The sequence below is a fragment of the Gossypium hirsutum genome, chromosome A08 (assembly GCF_007990345.1).
Source record: "Gossypium hirsutum isolate 1008001.06 chromosome A08, Gossypium_hirsutum_v2.1, whole genome shotgun sequence".
NCBI classification, from domain to species: Eukaryota; Viridiplantae; Streptophyta; class Magnoliopsida; order Malvales; family Malvaceae; genus Gossypium; species Gossypium hirsutum.
In genome coordinates this window covers 1,079,744-1,098,663 of record NC_053431.1, presented here as the reverse complement: position 1 = coordinate 1,098,663, position 18,920 = coordinate 1,079,744, and the positions used below count along the sequence as shown (strand labels likewise).

At 31.3% G+C, this 18,920-nt stretch overlaps 4 protein-coding genes across 5 annotated transcripts; all 4 read right to left on the bottom strand.

Moving 5' to 3' along the window:
• Positions 1-625: 625 nt before the first annotated feature.
• On the bottom strand, positions 626-1,037 carry LOC121204580 (disease resistance protein Pik-1-like; the record flags this gene model as incomplete). The annotated part of the gene is made up of 1 exon (XM_041074658.1): positions 626-1,037. A coding segment is annotated over one exon (183 nt), but the record flags the coding sequence as incomplete, so codon positions are not given.
• A 3,506-nt stretch (positions 1,038-4,543) lies between these two features.
• Positions 4,544-9,625, bottom strand: LOC121204833 (translation initiation factor eIF-2B subunit gamma). The gene is made up of 13 exons (XM_041075514.1): positions 9,410-9,625; positions 9,232-9,327; positions 9,049-9,126; positions 7,641-7,721; positions 7,176-7,395; positions 7,040-7,098; positions 6,233-6,282; positions 6,049-6,136; positions 5,700-5,960; positions 5,530-5,607; positions 5,332-5,436; positions 5,034-5,150; positions 4,544-4,915 (listed from the first exon to the last, which is right to left on the bottom strand). Exons 1-13 carry the CDS (start codon positions 9,473-9,475, stop codon positions 4,844-4,846), a joined length of 1,371 nt encoding a protein of 456 aa, XP_040931448.1. The 5' UTR covers positions 9,476-9,625; the 3' UTR covers positions 4,544-4,843.
• Positions 9,626-12,482: 2,857 nt separating this feature from the next.
• Positions 12,483-18,635, bottom strand: LOC121204832 (60S ribosomal protein L7-4). 2 transcript variants are annotated; one of them, XM_041075513.1, is made up of 8 exons: positions 18,461-18,634; positions 17,227-17,405; positions 17,040-17,137; positions 16,902-16,959; positions 16,261-16,340; positions 16,065-16,167; positions 15,756-15,977; positions 12,483-13,323 (listed from the first exon to the last, which is right to left on the bottom strand). In XM_041075513.1, exons 2-7 carry the CDS (start codon positions 17,401-17,403, stop codon positions 15,762-15,764), a joined length of 732 nt encoding a protein of 243 aa, XP_040931447.1. In that variant the 5' UTR covers positions 17,404-17,405; positions 18,461-18,634; the 3' UTR covers positions 12,483-13,323; positions 15,756-15,761. The 2 variants fall into 2 exon arrangements, with proteins under 2 accessions (XP_040931447.1, XP_040931446.1); XM_041075512.1 differs by lacking the exon at positions 12,483-13,323 and having other exon boundaries at positions 15,576-15,977; positions 18,461-18,635.
• On the bottom strand, positions 12,670-13,230 carry LOC121204579 (molybdopterin synthase catalytic subunit). Its single transcript, XM_041074657.1, has one exon. The coding sequence runs from the start codon at positions 13,228-13,230 to the stop codon at positions 12,670-12,672; it is 561 nt and encodes a 186-aa protein (XP_040930591.1).
• Positions 18,636-18,920: the final 285 nt, after the last annotated feature.

The window sequence follows — 18,920 nt, the reverse complement described above, 5'->3', positions numbered from 1 at the left end:
CTTGAATTTTCTTTTTTATCAAATTATCACAAAATTAATGAAGAAAATTATATTTTTTTAACCTTACTGACATTGCATATACGTGGATGGCACATCAACATTGATACGATACCAATTTAGACTTTGGACCTTATTGTTTAATAAAATCCCTTGGGTATGAAATGGGACAAAGAGAATGCAATTTATATATATAACTTATTAATTAAAATTCTAATATATGAATCTCGATTTTAGGGATTTAATTTAATTGATTCATACAATTTAAAAGATGATATTTAATAGTTTAGAAGTTCGAATTTTCGTATTTACAATGTTGATTCCCTTATTAAAAGAAAACAAAAAATTGGAGAAAAAAATAACATTGAATAAGAACATCGATGAAATCGAGAATTTTATCAAAGAACGGTTGAGATAGAATTATAAAATTTTTTAAAAAAAACCAAAGCTAAAAATTATGTTAAAAATATTTTTTAGGTCCAAAATATAAAATTTTCATTCATTCAAAAGCCAAAAAAGGTTTAAATTGAATAATTTAATTTTTAAAATAAATTATTTCTTTATTTAATCAAAAGAGTCAAGACCTCGCCTCCTATCTTGGTTTCGTCATTGAATAGGAATTATAACATGAAAAATAGATAGAATCGAACTCAGTATTATATCGTTTAGTCAATAAAAAATATATAAAATTGATAATTAAAATACATTCGGATCTACAACACAACAACATACAAACCATCAAATTTCGAGAACAAAACTCTCATTGTACTTATCAATACTAATCAAAACATGATATTATCCGATATTTTAACATGAATACAACATGAATATATGGATTAAAAAATTTTTAAAAAAAATTATTTCTGCTCAGCCAAACTGATAATTTCAGTAGTTCCAACTTTCTTCCTCAAAATTGTAGTTAATTTGACAACATCAATTCCATCTCCAATCACCACCACTTTCTCTTTTTCATTGCCTTCTAATCCAACAAAGCTTACCCCTGTTATATATTTATATATATGTATGTATAATTTCCCAATTATTTACTTCATATATAATCTCAAATAATAACAATTGAAAATACTTTATTAACAAATTCACCCCAAAACTATACTTCGATCAGAAATGATATTTAAACTGTCATTTATCTCGTTTTTGGCACTTCATAGCTACCTTCAACACCACCTTTTGCTGCTTCCCAAACCAAAAAAAAAAAAAACATGAATTTTAACGTTTACTTCGATTTAGACATGAGTGTCATGTCATGTCATATATATATATATATTATTATTATTAAAAAATACAGTATTTTATGCATAAAAGAATCACACATATATATATATACACTTTACCTTCATATTTGATTTGCTTCTCTAAACACCCAAAGATAATATATATATATTATGAAGATAATAAAGTGAGCTATGAAGATGACTGAAGATGCAAGAATCACATTTATAAATGATACATGTGTATGTATGTATCTATATCAGGAAATTCCACAACTTAGTCATCAAGTTTCCTTCCATTTTTTATAACAAAAAAGGGAATTTCCATGTCATTTTCTCCCCATTTCCTAACACCTTCTTTTACAAGTTTTTTAATTTATGTTCACACAACTATAGTCTACCTAATCTACTATTCATAGAAGGGGAGAGGAGGGGAAGAGGAAGGGAAGAGGAAGTGAAGAGGAAGAAAGGGTTTGAACTCGTATTATTTAGGTGTTGGACAGGAGTTTTAATAATTATTACAAATAAACTTTTGTGATTTACGAAGAATTTTATATTTTTTAACTTTAAAAGAGTTAATATTTATACTAATATTTAAACCTTTGATTGAGTTAATGTCACGAGTCATTAACTTGGTTAAAGAAATTATGAAAATTTATTCCTATATATAAATATTACGAGGATACTTTATATTTTTATTCTTTCAATAAATTCAGTGAAAATTTTACATATAGTAAAGATTTGAACCTATGCCGTCAACATCTATAATTTTTTCTTTTACTATTTCGACGAAAGTTTTACTTTGATATGTTTATACATTTCAATCTTATTACACGAACCTATGTTTTAAATACGTGGTTTTTACATGTAGGGGCAAGCAGGAGCTTGTTCCCGTTCATGTTTAATATTTTTCTAAAACGATGAAATCTTAAATTATATATGATAAAATTACATTTTTACTTCTAAAAAATTTACAATTCAATTCTAGCCACTCCTAAACTTTTTTTCTAAATTCACACCTGTCCGCACACGTGTAGTGTAGTGGGATTTCTATTATATTACATCCTAGTAATTTATATTACTCGAATTTAGAGTAAATCTTGTTCAACAAGCATATATTTCTCTTATTTATATATATACACGTAATATTTTTCATATATTTATAAGATTATACTCTTAATCCATGTTCAAATATTCATATAAAAACTTTTAAAAAAAATAAAATCCCGGATATATTTATAAATAATAATAAAAAAAGGAAAAAAATATATTTAAAGTCTTTAATTAACACCAATTTTAAATATAATCGAAGATAATTCTTATCTCGATCCCCTTAAAAAATTGAAATAAATCAATTTTAAAATATTTAAATCAATTTTATAAACATGACGCGTAAGTACCTAAACACCGCCGCGTATTTATTTTTAAAATTAGACCTTTTCACTAGCAAGTCCCTGTATTTTTAAGTCAACTCTTAAGTCTTCTTCTTTATTATTTAAAAATGCAATAAAATATAATGAAATTTTTTTTTTAAAAAAAATTAATTGCAACATATTCTTTCTTAGTTTGGATTATTTCGATTTTTAATTTATTTGTGATTTATATTTATTTTATTTTATAATTGTTCAGATATGTACTTGTGATTATATTATGATTTACACTATATTGTACTTTTAAATTCCAAAAATTAAATATTGATAAATAAAGTATTTATCTAAATTGGTGTTATGGGTTAAAAAATATTAATATGGTTATATAGGTTAGTTTTAAATTATTTACATTTTTTTATTATATTATAGATAATTATTAATTTCAAAAAAAATGTTGCTTAAATATTTTAATATTATTTTATGTATTATAGGATTGTCTTAATTGATTTATTAAATTATCAATATCGTATTATAAAAGGGAAGGGGCCGATTGAGAAAAGAAAAGTAAAAAAAATTTACAATATATGATCTATCTGTATCTAACGTATTAACTCCAAATATTGTAAATAAATAATTATTTAAACGTAATCTCGTCCCTCAAGTTATTTTTTATGTTTTAAATATCAAAATTTAACCAACAATTACTGTCGAATTGATACAAACAAAAAAAAAACACGTAAACTATAGGATAAGTTTAACTCTTGTAGCCCTTAAAAATCCAAAATAGGATAAGTTTAGATTTTGTGAACGGTTTATAATAATTCAATTTTATTTTATTTTATTTTTGTTCTAATTTTATATTTATTTAATAAAATAAATTTTAGATATCATTATTGATCAAGTAAATAAAAATAATAATAATCTAGAGCTCTTAACATGTTTTTTGAAAAAATAAAATTTGATATAAAATTTAAAAAAATACTATTTACTACTTTAAACATAAATCATTCATCATTACATCACATAAAATTAAAATTAATTAAATTTAATTATGTACTATAGGATTAGTTCTAATTGAGTTATTAGATTATCAATATCGTATCAATTAAGTTCTTTTGGATAGTCTAATAATAAATTTAGTATTTAAACTCAATTTGTTTACAAATTTAGTGTTTACAATTTATTTATTTTTTATGCTTTAAATATACTTCATGCCGTTGACTAACAATCAATGTCGAATTGATACAAAGAAAAAATCCAAAATGATTAGGGTGAGTTTAGATTTTTTTTGAACCCTAGTTTAGAAAGAAAAAAATTTACTATTAATCCCTATACTTTGTAAAAATTGTAAATTTAATCCATATATATTTTTTAATTCAACCGATTTCAGTCCTTAATACTTTTCAAATTGATCAATTTTAATCTCTATACTTTTCTAAATATTAAAATAACAATTAAATTTATTTGATTAAATTTAATTACTAGTCATATATTACACATACCCTTGTAGATTTAATCCATATTTTCAATTGGATCATTTTAAGTCCCTATATTTTTCCAATTTTGAAATTTCAATCTTGACAAGAATTACAACATTAATCCATTAATTGAATTTTTATTGAGTAATATGTGAAAATATTAACCTAACATGATATTACACATGATAATATGTTTGCTACATCATATTTTAAATATAACAAAATTTTATGAATTTAACGGTTACCGTTTGGTAAGGACAAATATTAAATTTTAAAAAGTACCAAGGACTAGAATGGCCAAATTAAATTTAAGGGCTAGAATGACCAAATTAAATTTAAGTACTAAATCCACAACTTTTGCAAAGTATAATGATTGATAGCAAAATTTAACCAAGAAAAAAACAAAAGAACTATGATGGGGTTGTTCCTTCCAGGACTAGAAAGATTTGAACATATATTAAGAAAAAAAGGACCAAAATTGGGCTTAGTCTATGTATATATATTCTCTAGTGAATGAAAAATACATAGGGCAAAGTCCATGATATATATATATATATATAAGCAACACAATATCTATTCAGAAAGCAAATAAAATGGGAGCAGCAGGACAATACACGCTCATTAGACATTGGTCTTACCTTCACAAGCAATGTAGCACCAGCAGTTCCAGAAAAAGTACTGTCTCGAAAGCAAAAACGAGACGGGCCGGGAGTCAAGAGTCGAGACAGGCATTCTTTTTTTCTAAGTAATTCAGGGATACAGCTTTCACTCATTTCTCCTTTTTAGCCAAAGATTCTGCCTTATACTCACTTCCGGCAGTGACAACAAAACCAGCCCCGACCTAAAAGAAGCAAGATGCAATAACCACAACTATAAATACTAAACAGTATGAAAAATATGATAAAACGATTCGATTTGAGACGTGTATGCAAAATTATGCAGGAGTGTTGGAGAATTACTTGGCAATCTTTCAATACAACGCGCTCTTGTAGCTGAACGTTGCTGCAAATCACGGAGCCCTGTATTATACAGCCATCGCCGATGGTAACATGATTCATTACAACTGAATTGACAGCCTGCATATGCATGGAAACAAATATTTGTGTTACAAAGTGAACGGTTATCTAAGCTTGAAATGTTCGTGCTGTTTTTAGTTTCATAAATAACATAATCGTAGTAAGCAAAGTTTTACAGACCGTCCTTATTTACGTTCTGCTTTACCTTACTTGCCTAATTTGATAGGAGAAATCATCGTACCTTCACATGGGAACCTATCCGGCAGTGACGACCAATGATTGACCGTTTTACTTGGCATTTGTCACCCATTTCCGAACCTTCACCCAGCCTACAGTTTGGCCCCACCTAATCCCCAAAGATTATCATTATAATTGGTGGTTCTTATTCAAACTGATTTTTAAATAATTATAAATATTTGTATGGGTGAAGTAGGCTTACAGTAGTTTTGGTTCCGAGCTTCGGTGAAGGACCTATAATATTATTAGGACTTAGCAGATGATCTGCATCACCAGTGACCTGAAATATTATAGAGAAAAAAGTCAACTGTAAAGTGGAGTAAAAAAGTTCAGTGGCAGATAAGAAAAGTGAAAATGTGAAACACGACTCACATATCGATTTATGTCCATAAAAGCTTGAATGGAATTTAAGCGCACACAATAACTGCTGCTGCTTGCAATATAAACACAGCATTTATGGGTTTTCCGAGTAGAAGAAGAACCATCGGGATTCTCAGAATAGAGTCCGTGAAAGCTTGGGGTAGATGCGTTAGCAAGGATTCGAGAGATGAATGCTTGATTGTTCTGGGAACTAACCTTCTCGTTACTGTTTTCTTCACCTTGCGATGTTCTATTTAGTAAGGCCTCGGATTTCTGATAGTTATAAAAGAATTAGGAACAAATTTAGATTATCCAGATCAACATGTAGCCTTTGAATATTGAGACATGTAGTGATTCTAACCAGCTGGCTCCGGACAAGATAAGGAAGTACATCCTCTTTCAAGCTTTGAAACGTATCCTTTATGTCTAAAACTTCTTGCAGGACAGACCTAAGTGGAAATACGACACGGAATTGTAATTAAAAATAAAGGGTAAAACAAGGCGAGGACACTGCTGATCTTGAAGCAAGTAGGGATAGAACCAACCTCTTGAATGCATACATATGAGCATCCATGAGATCAGATCGCATTTCCATCTATGTAAAATACAAAACAAAAACGAGGTTAAAAAAAGAATATGTAGCAAGTTTTAATCCATTTGATGGATTTTCAACATGCAAGAGTTATAATATAAGACGATAGACCGAACACAATAAGCTACATTACAAAACACACCATTGTTTAACTAGAACGTCGATGCTTAGCTTTTAAGTTATTGGCCATCAGTAGCCTTTAAATCGATAGATGGGTGGAAAAAGGATGACCCTCCTATGGCAAAAGTACTATGGAGGCCCCTGTACTAGGAGTCAAATTACATTTTGCTTCTCTACTCAAAAAAAGGTAAATTAGTCCCTGTACGTTAGATCAAAGAGCAAATTGGTCATTTCTATTAAAATTTTCAATCTCATCTATTTGTACTGTTAAAAACTGACTAGCTGATAGAATAACCATAGAGTAACATGTGGCATGCCATATGTACCTCATATTGCCGTACAGGGATTGGTTTTTAACAATAGAAATGGATAAAACTTTTTCGGAAGGACCAGTTTGCTCTTTGATCTGAAGTACAGAGACTATTTTGCCATTTTTTGAGTAAAAGGGGTAAAATGCAACGTGACTCCTTGTATAGAGGCCTCCATGATATTTTTACCCCCTTCTATATAAGAAACAGAGCCTCTAGACTTGTGTGTTGCAGCACACAATGCTATCAGTAATCAACTTCACCATATAGGAATTCATCGTCACTTGCATATGAGTCGTAAAATAAGAAAAAGGATTGATGGAAAGTAATACCTGGCCTACAGCATGGAGAATGCGCTTTGAAATTCGAGCATCTTTCTCAATTTCTGCTCCTATAAAGCATCAAGAGATTCTATATAAAGATCCAATACAAGTAGCAGGTTAAATAAATAAAACAATGGAAACTAACCCGTAGCTATGTGTAATAAAAATTGTTTGCTAGGGTCCAGTCCAATGATGTTGTAACGTCCTAGTTTCTTGGCTTTATCTTTTCCTCCGGAGGATCCTGACTCTAAAGGTCCACTAACAGGAATAGAGCAAAGCATTGTAGTCACTGCTGCATCATGTCGCCTATGGGTGGCAGCAAGAGCACCAGGAGGAACATCAGAAACAAGATCACCACTCACGACCTGCATGGCCATGAGACAGCTGTAAAGAAACTACTTGATTTTGGACAGGGGCAGAGGGAGGGGGGGCAGGCAGTGACCTTGGCCTCCCAAAAATGAAAAATTGCTTATATAGTCCCTTTAGTTTTTAGGAAATCACAAGTTAGTATAATGGTGAAATTGCACTCCCCCCACCCCCCCAAAAAAAAAATTTCCAGGCTTCACCCCTGGTTTTGGAACTGAGAGGCTGTTGAAAAACAAGTACTAACCAAAATGTCTTTTGCTGTGAGGTGATGTGAGATTGCCCGAAGTGCCCCAGCAGTTCCAATATCCTCAGGGACTGCAGCAATCTGCAAAATCAAAAAAGAGGAAACTGATTAGAAGGATGAGCTTCCTCTAAATTGTAGTCTTCATTAAAAAACTTCATTTTCATTATTTTTACATAATTAACTTGTCCATTGTCTCTAAGTAGACCACATAAAAAAAAAAAAAAGCTTCCCTAATACATTTTTTCGGGTGTAATTGTTAAAGGCAACCTTCTTAGAATGTAGCATGCAGCCAATTGTGTAACAAAACACACGCATGGTAGGTTTCCATGGATTTCCTATTCGAGAAAGAGTTAAAAGTCTCAAACTTGTTCTTAGTCTTGAATCTTGATGAGAATTTAGTTAAAATGAGTTAAAAAATCCTACACAAATGAGTGTTAATGAGCTCAAGCAACTCTATTTCAAAAATATGGAATAACATGCACTATAACTCATTCCACAAAATTTAACTACATCTATATTTGGTCCTTTCTACCAAAGCCAAAAGAAATATGGTTGATGAATGTCCATAGTTTCCTATGCTAATCAGCTTCTGAATATTATGCATCATCAGAAGGTAAAAGTATCATAGAGGCTCTTGTACTAGTAGTCGGATTGTATTTTGCCCTCCACTCAAAAAATGAATAAATTAGTCCCTATACGTTAGATCAAAGAGCAAGCTACTCCTTCTGTTAAATATCTCATCCATTTCTATTGTTAAAAACTGGTCCCCGTCCATCAACATGAGGTACACGTGACATGCTATGTGTATTTGTCTAGTTATTCTGTCAACCATACCAGTTTTTAACAATGGCAAAGGATGAAATTTTAATTAAAAGGACTAGTTTGCTCTTTGATTTAATGTATAGGGACTAATTTATTCTTTTTTTGAGTAAAGACGGCAAAATGCAACTTGACTCTTAGTACAGGGCCTCCATGATACTTTTACCATCATCAGAAATATTGAAATACCTTTACAGGTGATCCAGTTGCAATCTACAACACTTCAACTCTTAATTTTCCATAAAGTACCTATATCCAACATCCGTATCAACACATATTTGGACATAGATAGGAGTATGATTCTCCAAATATATGGAAAAGAAAACCTAAAAAACTGAGCATAACAGTCTCGGACACACACCTGTATCCAACCCTCACCTCAAGTGCGAGTAACACAGATTGTAAACACTCCCCTTTTCTCAAAATCAAATTTCACAACTTGAATTGTACTTTACATTTGTTCCAATCAAGTAAATAACATTCATTAAAACAGAAAAAAAGCAATTTATTAAGCAATACAATGTTGCATAGTTTCTATAAACAATCCTTAAAAAAAATTGTTTAAAAAAAAAGGATAAGTGTTAAGTACCTCAACATGTAAACGATCAATGAAAGTCCCAGAAATCCAAGCACCAACGAGAAGAGCTGCATCTTCTCCTTCAACCACCTATTTTTTCACCACCCCCAAGACAATTCAAATCAAAAACCCTAAAACCATAAATAAATTTTAAACTATCACACAAAAAGGGAAATTCCTTTTTTTATTTCTTACAACAATTAGATCTTTAAGGTTGCTTTGTTCCAATTGGTGCAAAACGTAGTTAAGAACAGGGCAGTTAGCCACCGGAAGCAGCGGTTTAGGCAATTCCTGCAACAAATTCACGAAAAAAAAATTTAAATCAATGAAATTATGAATTGGGTATTAGATAATGAAAGCCAAAAAAAAAAACCTTGGAAACAAGGGGAGTTAGATTCTTTGAATTGCCACCGGCTAAAACCACTACTTGAAAATCCATTGCCAGTTTCAAAAAGAAATATATGTGTACGTATATGTGTATGTATATTTATATGGTGGGTTTTTCGTGGGGTTTTGGTGAATCTATGAATATATTTTGTTAAACATACGAATGGAAAATAATATATTTTCGATTTTATTTTAGATTTAGATTTCATTATATTTTTAGGGTTAATATAATATTTTATACCTTAACTTTGGCTTCAATATTTCAGTTTGGTACTTGAGTTTTTTGTTCCGATTTGGTACCTGAGTTTAACTTCTATATTCAAAATGGTGCTTGATTTTTTTTCCAATTTGATACTGGAGTGTTTTTTTTGTTCCGATTAAGCATTTTTAATGTTCAATTTGGTACCTAAAGTACTTTTTTTGTCCTAATTAAGTACTTATGTTATTTTTACTAGAACACACGTGTCAAATATTCATTAGACCAAATGATATCATTTGGTTTAGGTATCAAATTAAATGTTGAAGCCAAACTTAAGTACTAAATTGAGAAAAAAATAAGTACCAAATAGTATATTAAACTTATTTCTAATTGATTTTTTTTTGTTTTAATTAGCCTTGAACTTACATTTTTAATATTATTGACCGAGCTTATAATTTAATAACAAAATAAAATTTCTTCTAAAATTTGTTCATGGGTCAAATTGCCTACATTTTATAAGCACTAAATTTTTGTCCGACTAGAATTTGTGTTTAATTTTCAAAATTTCAAAAAAAAAATTTTAAAAATAAAAATTGCATTTTGACCCCTAAACTTTTCCTAAATTTCATTTTGACCCTTAAACTTTCTTTAAATTTCACTTAGACCCCTAAACTTTTATTAAATTTCATTTTAATCCTAAATTTTCTAAAAATTACATTTAGCCCCAGAAGTTTTGCTGCATTTGTGATTTGGTCCTTCAGACAAGTTACGTGATTTGGGGCACCCACTTCCCAGATTTTCAGGCCATAAACATGGGTGGCTGCTCCTTCTTCACCCACTACCTGCAAACAATGAGAAAGAGGACAAAATTTGGAGCTTTTAAAAAGAAAAATTGAAGAGAAGGGAGGGGGGGATTTTTTCGGCAACCAAAAGCAAAAAAAAAAAATAGCAGAAAATTCCAGCAGCAAAAAAAAATACTCCCATGGGCCGATCCCACGCTCACCGTCACCGTACACACGCCACCACGATCGCCATGCAACGATCATCGTTGCTCCTCGCCGAAGTCAAGCTAAGAAATGTGCAAGCATAAACAAAAGAAAGGAAAATAGCAGCAAGCAAGCAAAAAAAAGTAAAGTAGAAAGAAGTGAAGAAAGAAGAAGAAGAGAGGAGGGAAAGGAGAACGCCGGCGACCGTCCAACCACCGCACCTAGGAGACACCGACAGCGGTGAAAAAGAAGGGCCAAGGCTTTGAGACAAGAAGAAGAGAAGAAGAAAAAAGAAAGAAAAAAAAAGAGAAAGAAAAAGAAAGAAAAAAAGTAATTAAAAAGTAATTAAAAAAAATAAAAACAGCAGCCCATTTTTGGTAAGCCACCAGCAGTCCACCACCAATGGACTTGACCCAGTGCAGGCCCAATATACCAGCAGCTCCAGCGGGCCGATTGCAGCAGTGAAGCGGGCCAACTGAGGCCCAAACCGAAAAAAAGAAAAAGGGCCTTTTTGGGTAATTTTTTTAATCTATTTTGTTTTATTTAATGTATTTAAATGTTGTTTTATTTAATTTAAATTAGTATGTTTAAAAATAGTTTTCATAAATATTATTATGTCATTTTAATTGCATATTTTTTTAAAAAAATAATAATAATATTTTAATGCATAAGGCAACGAACCGATTTAGCATCGAGTCATCGAATTCATCGCTATGTTGGGTGGATATCGATAGCTCGTGTTAAATTCGGGACGCCCTTTTAAAAAAAATATTCAAAAATCATCGTATTTTAATAAAAATTCTTGTGTTTTATTAGAATCCCAATTAAATATTAAATTGAATTGAGTTAACACTAGTTCGATGGTTTCATCGCCATATTGGGATGAATATCATCGATTCGTGTTAAACACGGTATTTGTTAAAGAAAAATCGTGTTTCAAAAAAATTCTCGTGAATAAAAAAAATTCGTGTTTTCAAAAATTCCCGTGTTTCAAAAAAATGTCGTGTTTTAAAAATTTTCATGTTTCTAAAATTTTCGTGTTTACAAATTCTCGTGTTTTCAAAAATTCCCGTGTTAAAAAAACTTTCGTTTTAAAAAAAAAGAAATACTGCGCTTCAAAATTCTCGTGTTTTTTTTAAAAAAGAGGTTCTCATATTTCAATCGGATTACGACTAAATATTAAATGGAACTCGTATTTTTGAAAATTAAGACAACATGCGTTTAACGAGATATCAATTTTGGGCGTCGCAAGGGTGCTAATACCTTCCTCGCACGTAACCGACTCCCGGACCCTAATTTTCTCTGGATTTTGATGTGGACCTTAAATTGCCTATTTCTTTAGAAAAGTTAAAAAAAAAATTCTTCTAGAAAAAAGATTTTATTAGGTGTCCGATCACACCTAAAAAAAAAGATCGGTGGTGACTCCTTTTCGAATAAAATCGAGACACTATTTTTTAATTTTTAATAATCACTCCGACTAGCACCCGTGCCCAATTTTTAGGTCGCAACACATTTAGACTCGTCTTGACTTGAGCTTGATTTGAATAGAAATTTTATGTTTCGGGTTGGCTCGACTTAGCTTGTAAACACTTCTACTTCCTCTCCTTATTAAAAATAAAAGAAATATTGTTTTTTTTAAATAAATTGTTATGTAATAATTTCATATCCATCAACTTGCTCAATAAAATTATACAAAATTCAAAACTATAAATATTTTATATTAAAGAAAACTAACTATAAAAAAGTAAATATTTATAAAAAAAAATAATGCATTATTATTAGTTGAATTATAACTTAATTTAATAAACATATTTTTATTTTTGAATAAAATTTTGAAAATATAAACGATTTGATAAAAAAAAATTATGAACCCATAGAAAAGAGAAAAATATTATAAAAGACAGCACTTAGATACAATTCCATACATATTAAGATGGACGAACAAAAACCGAACTAGGTCAACTTCGATACTAATTCGGTTTTTTCCTGACCGGTACAACCGATATCGATACAATGAAGATCATGCCTTAATGACAACACGAACCAAATTAAACTCCGAGTTCAATCTATTGCTTCTTCCACCTTCACCTTTGGTTTGCAACAACTCTTTTTATCATATGCCGCGGTCTCGATCTTCCTTTGGCAACAGCCAACATCCTTGCCGAGTTCCAACCTCCGCTCGAGAAATTCCGGATTCTCCTTCCAAACCTCTCCATCAGAATAAACCTCTTTCTTCCATATTGGAACAGATGCCTTTAACTCGTCAATCAAAAACTTACACGCGTCTAGGGCATCAGCACGGTGAGTAGCCGATACGACAACAAACACACTCGTTTCTCCTACTGGAACTATGCCTAAACGGTGTGCAACCGCAATAGAATGGAGATCCCAGGATGATCTAGCAGCGGAACAAATAGACTTGAGGTTCTTGATTGCCATCGATACGTATGCTTCGTATCTTAGCTCCACTACTGTTTTGCCTTCGAAAGTGTCGCGTGTTGTGCCAGAAAACGTAGCTATGGCGCCAGCTTGAGGGGCACTTACATAGTTTATGTACTTGGCAAGGTCGATCTGGTTATTGCCGTCTATGATTTCGACAAGAGTTTTCTCCTCGGAGTTCATCGCTGTTTTCGGCACTTTGACGGTTATCCCGAGGCTGAACCGGTCTTTGTTCAGGACAGAAATTAAGAGAATCCCAATGGTGGTGAATGCAATCTAGACATTGAATCAAAAACAATGCAATGTCAAATGGAATGAATTCTGCCAAAACCAAAAAGGAACAATGTCACAAATAAACTAACAACATAAGTGAAATAAGATTCTAGCAATTTCAGATTAGACCTGTTAATTCTGACTCGAATCGAAAATCCAATACGATCAATCCAAATCCAAACTTGACCTAATCCGATTAGACCATAAAAAATTAACACCCCAAACCCATCCAACCGAACCCAAACTTTCACAAAACCAAGTTGAAACAACTCAATCCCAAAATGACCAGAAACTGAGTGACCATAACCTGGAATGAGTTGACCCGAAAAACCGAGCCTCAAACTTAAACCCAAAATGACATGTACATGAAATGATCAGACAGACTGCAAATTAAAAACCGATTACCAAATGAGGCCTTGGCTTAATCACAAATCTGAATAAGATAGATAATCATAACTCTATAATAATACCAAATGATCAGATGGATTGCAAATAATAGAGCAGAGTAGTTAATGAGTTCTAAGCTGAATCTCAGGGTTGAGGTCTTTAGGTTTAGATTTTACAGTAAATACTATGCATTGTAATAATTCCAAAGGTTAACACAAGAAATTATTCATAGCCAGAACATTAATCCAACAAGAACATCAAATCCCTAGAAAGAGGGGAATTTCAATACCAAAGGCGAAAAAGGAATCAAACATAGGTACAATTAGATTAAAAGCAACAACAAATTCAGCTCCAACTTAACTAAAATCAATGGAAAACAAAGAAAATACGTAAAAAAATTAAGGGGGAAAAAAACCCAGAGCAGCAAAATAAAAATATCAAACAATGGAAATTTGGTTCCAGCAAAATTTCAGAAATGAAGAACAGAAAAAATCAAGAATTAAAACGAAAATTTAGAAAACAAAATCGAAAAAAGAAAAGAAAATAGTTTATCAGATTACCTTGAAATAAAAAGGGATTGGGAAGGGGGGGGGGAAGCTTGGTTCTTCGAAATGGGTGAGAGTAACCGCTAAGAAGCGATAAGAGATGGCCACACAGATATATATATATATATAAAAACAAAAACCCACCTTTAAAATGCTTATAGTTTATGGATTCTGTTTGGGAATTTCACTGTGCTGATTTTGTAGCTTTGTACTTTGAAAGAAAAGGTAAAAATGGAGAGAAGGGTAAAGCGTTGACCCTCAACCCCGAGCTGAGTTCATTTGAATATCACAGAGGTTTCAGTTTTTAGCCCCATTTCAAATTCATGGGTAAATTGCACTAATACTCATCCAACTATAAAAAATTACAAAAATGATTACTTAGTTATTAGTAAATTTTAATTTTGTCACTCAATTATAAAAATTTATAAAATCATCACCCGACTATTCGATTCTATTTTTTTGGGCACCAATTCGTTAATAATGGCATGTTTTAAAATTAGCATAAAAGTAATCACTCAATTATTCAAAAACTTAAATATTTTCAAATAGTTAAGAAACTTAAATGAAAAACTTCAAATATTTTAATGACTTAATTAAAAAAATTTAAATATTTTAATGACATATTTACGAGTTTTTGAATTTTACGACTTTTTAAGTTGAACTATTTGAGTTGTAGTTTATCCTAATATCATTAATTAATCTAAACTATTTCTATTAAAATATTGATGTAGAAGCCAATATGAATAATTAAAAAACATAAAATTTTATTTAAAAAACATTAAGTTTATTAAATATGATGAATTAAAAAATCTGTTTTTATTTAAAAACATTACATTTATTAAAATGGATTTCTACTCACACTTCGCGTTGAGTTATTATTTTTTAACTAAATATTTAAAATTTGTAAGTTCTTCTATACTTTTTTATATATTTAGAATTTAATCTTCATATTTTTGTTTTTAAAAATTTAATTCTTTTATTTTTTAAATTTTAAAATTTATTAAAATATTTAAAATTCATCTACTAAATTTGTTAATGCAACGTTCTAAAATTTTAAAAAAAAATACTTACTCAACAATTATGTCACATAAAAATGACTTTATAATAGACAAATTTAACAATTCTTTTAATTAATGAGAACATTTTAATTAGAATAAACTATTTAGACTAACTAATGGTATTAAAAAGGCTGAGGTGTCAAATTATGTCATTTTAATTTTGGTCCCTCAAATTTGACATTTTCATATAATTAAAAAGTAAAGGGACCATATTTGATATTATTAATAATGTAAAGAAAAGAGAACAAAATCCCTAAGTCAATAATAAAACTAAAAGGAATGTGCCTCTCAATGTACTAGCCACAAAATTTCTCAAGGCAAAGTCACAAAGCAGAATATTGGTACCATTGAAATATTTTCATGCTTTTTAAGATAATTGTTTCTAACTTTCTAATAAAATTAAATTTAAATACGAAATCGAACCATTTAACAACGAAAAAAATACCAATTTTTAATTCATTCTTCTAATCAGCTCGTTGATATAATTCTCCCGGTTACCGGCATCTCCTCCTTCGACGTAATGGTTCCTCTTCTTCTTCAAACCACCCAACGGCGCCTTCAACTTGAAAGGCCAAAGGAAGTTATTGGCCTCTTTAAAATGAGGACCCACTGTCATGATCTCATGGATGAGATCTTCGACACAGATGATCCCGTATTTGCCAAGCGCCTGCGATTAGTTCCCAATCAACAAGCATGGTTAATGACCGTTTGGCATTGATATGCAAAACTAGGTAAATGGAAAAAGGATACAGACCTGCTCAACGATTGCATTGTCAGTCAAAGCGACTCTCTGCTTATTCAACTTCCCGAAACCTCGTTTGTAAATCAATTCCTTCACACTCTTGAGATTAGGGTATCTAGAAACATACGTTAATGAAAAATAAGATATGGCAAGTACGTGTAAGGATTACAATAAGGGAACAAAAGGAAACGGGAAAAGCAAACAATACCCGTATGTAACGTAAGGTTCAACCAGGTGAAGCATGTTCATTGTTGCCTTGTTTACTTTAAGGAAAACACCATTGAAAATCTGCATTTCGTAAGAGCAAACACACGACAATTTAGATTTCAGATTTTTATTCTCCAATATGGTTTTGGAAAGAATGACCCAAAGTTAGAATGACAATGAAGAGGCATAACAGAACAAGAAAGTTCGAGAGTAAGTTCAGTATTTGCTAAGAAGCTACCGTCACCTGTATTACTCAAGCTCGGGTGTGTTTCAAACTTGGATATGTTCAATTTTTTCCAAGATTTCCGTGTATGGAGAATCATATCTCCATACTGATTTCCATATACAGGTCGGACACAGGTATTTCAAGAAAAATAAAGAGTTGGAGCAAAATAGACCACAACTTTCAACTCCGAATTGTGCTATCAGAATGAAAAACCACCTAAAGTACCAATAACTTCAAACCATGCAAACTACATCCCATAAGCTAACTAACTTTAAACAAAATATATCAAACATCAGCACGTAAATAACTTCACTAAAATATCAAAATCGTACATCTTAACAAACAGGGAAAGGTCGGTCAATTGATTCTTGTGACCCATATGCCTCTTAGTTTAGGAAAAAGATGCGGTAAACTACCTGTCTCAATCGCAAGAGCTGCAAAATCTTTCTCGTCCTCGGGTGCATGGCATTGATACTAAAAACAAACATTCACAACATATTACTATCTAAAACTTAGAATCAAAATTCATAAAAAAATTGAAATGTCACACATACCCACGGATTCGAACGATAAACAAAAGCTTAGCTTCCGGATCCACATAGAATCCTCCTTTCAACTTTGCCTCGCGCTTCAATCGAATCAACTCTTTCTCCTAAGAGTTACAGGCCACACAATAAGAGATTCAGACGCATTTAGGATTAGATAAAACCGAATTTTACATAAATCCAAATAGAACACCACCTGAGCCTCATACTCCTTTGCATATTGCTTAGCCCTATTGAAAATCAACTTGCGGTTCTCGACTTTCTTCTTCTTTGCAGCTTCAAGCTCCTGCTTTTTGGCAAGCTCCCATTCTTCATTCCTCTTATTCTTCTTCAGGAGCGACTCAGGAATCACAGCCTTGACTTCCTCACCCATCTCTAGTCAACATAATATCAAAACCAAATCAAGAAACAAGTAATAAAGATTTAACGAATGTTGCCCATACTCTTGTTTTCCTTAAAATATTTTAATCCAATGCATATTCAAACATGAATAATAAATGCGATACTCCAAAATACTTAAAAAAACCAAATTGAGCACACTCCCAGCAAATGCATACATGCAACTAAACATGTCAATTGGACAGATAATGTTAGTTTTGAATCAACCCAATCTGAACCATATCGGTTTGGATTGTAGAAGTACCATGGAGTCCCTTATACTAAGAGTCAGATTGCATTTTACCCCTCCACTTAAAAATGGGCAAATTAATCCTTCTACGTTAAATCAAAGAGCAAATTAATCCTTCTATTAAAATTTCCATCCATTTTGGATGACCAATTTGCATTAATTTGCCCATTTTTTTAGTATTGGGGGCAAAATGTAATCTCACTCCTAACACAAGAGTCTCCGAGTATTACCGGTTTTGGGTTTTATAATTTTTGAATCATTTCAATTCCAATCACTTCAGGTTTGAATTAATTTCGTGACTGAAACTCGGTTTTAGCTAAGATCATTACTAGTTTCAATCATTTCCAGGTTATGATCACTCCAAATTAGGGTCTTTTCAAGATATTCGCTCGGTTCATTTCAAGTTCAAGCCAATTTCGGTACGGATAATCTCAATATCAGATAAATTTCAGGCTCGGTTCACTTCAAGTTCTGATAAAACATGTTCAAGTCGGTTCGAGTTTGGGTTCAAATTGATCGGATCAGAACATTAGCATAAAAGAGAGAAACAACGAAATGAGGCTATACTCACAAAACTATAATACTGGAAAAATAAAAGACTATAAAATCAAAGAAGAAAAAAACACCTTAATTTCTGTGATGAATTGAGCAATTACTTCAAAAAAAAACAATGGAAATTAAGCTAGTATTCACCTCATTTCAAAGAACTGATAGAAACAAAGCCAAAGCACATATGAATAAACAGTTAATTGAAACCAAAATACTTTTGCAAATTTAAAAAAAATGGTGTGCGAAGGCTTACCTCTCTGTACCTATGAACTGTGGAAGATAGGATGGTGCGGTTTACTGAAAGGGGGGGAGATTTTTAGGGTTTCAACAAATCTGATAACCAAATTATTGATTTCCTAGGGTTTTTAGGGTTGGGTTTTGGGTTAAAGAAAGAAAAAAATATAATAAAAAACCCAATCCAATATCCATTTTTTTCATTGGCCCAATCTCTCTGTTTAAAGGGGTTCTCGTTATTAGGGTAAATTACACCTAAGGTAACTAAATTATTAATAAGTTTACATTTTAGTCACTCAACTTCAAAATATTACAAAATAAGTTACTGAACTATTCTAAAATTTTCATTTAAATCATTGAGCTGTTAAAATAGTTATTATATAGTTTTCTTTGTTCATACCGTCTGCACCAATTAAAATCTATTTTTCCCTTCTCTTCTACAATTTTTTTTAACTATAAAAGTTTAATTATCAAGCCAA

Bases quoted from the DNA above. Each gene is read 5' to 3' on its own strand.
- LOC121204832 (XM_041075512.1), bottom strand. From the start codon at position 17,403: ATGGGTGAGGAAGTCAAGGCTGTGATTCCTGAGTCGCTCCTGAAGAAG. The intron at 16,960-17,039 runs GTATGTGTGACA...GTTTGTTTTTAG, and splicing joins TTTATCGTTCGAATCCGTGG to TATCAATGCCATGCACCCGA. The intron at 16,168-16,260 runs GTATTGTTTGCT...GTATGTTTCTAG, and splicing joins GAACCTTACGTTACATACGG to ATACCCTAATCTCAAGAGTG.
- LOC121204579 (XM_041074657.1), bottom strand. From the start codon at position 13,230: ATGAACTCCGAGGAGAAAACTCTTGTCGAAATCATAGACGGCAATAAC.
- LOC121204833 (XM_041075514.1), bottom strand. From the start codon at position 9,475: ATGGATTTTCAAGTAGTGGTTTTAGCCGGTGGCAATTCAAAGAATCTA. The intron at 6,137-6,232 runs GTTGGTTCTATC...ATTTCCACTTAG, and splicing joins CATATGTATGCATTCAAGAG to GTCTGTCCTGCAAGAAGTTT. The intron at 5,437-5,529 runs GTAAGCCTACTT...TTTGGGGATTAG, and splicing joins AGCTCGGAACCAAAACTACT to GTGGGGCCAAACTGTAGGCT.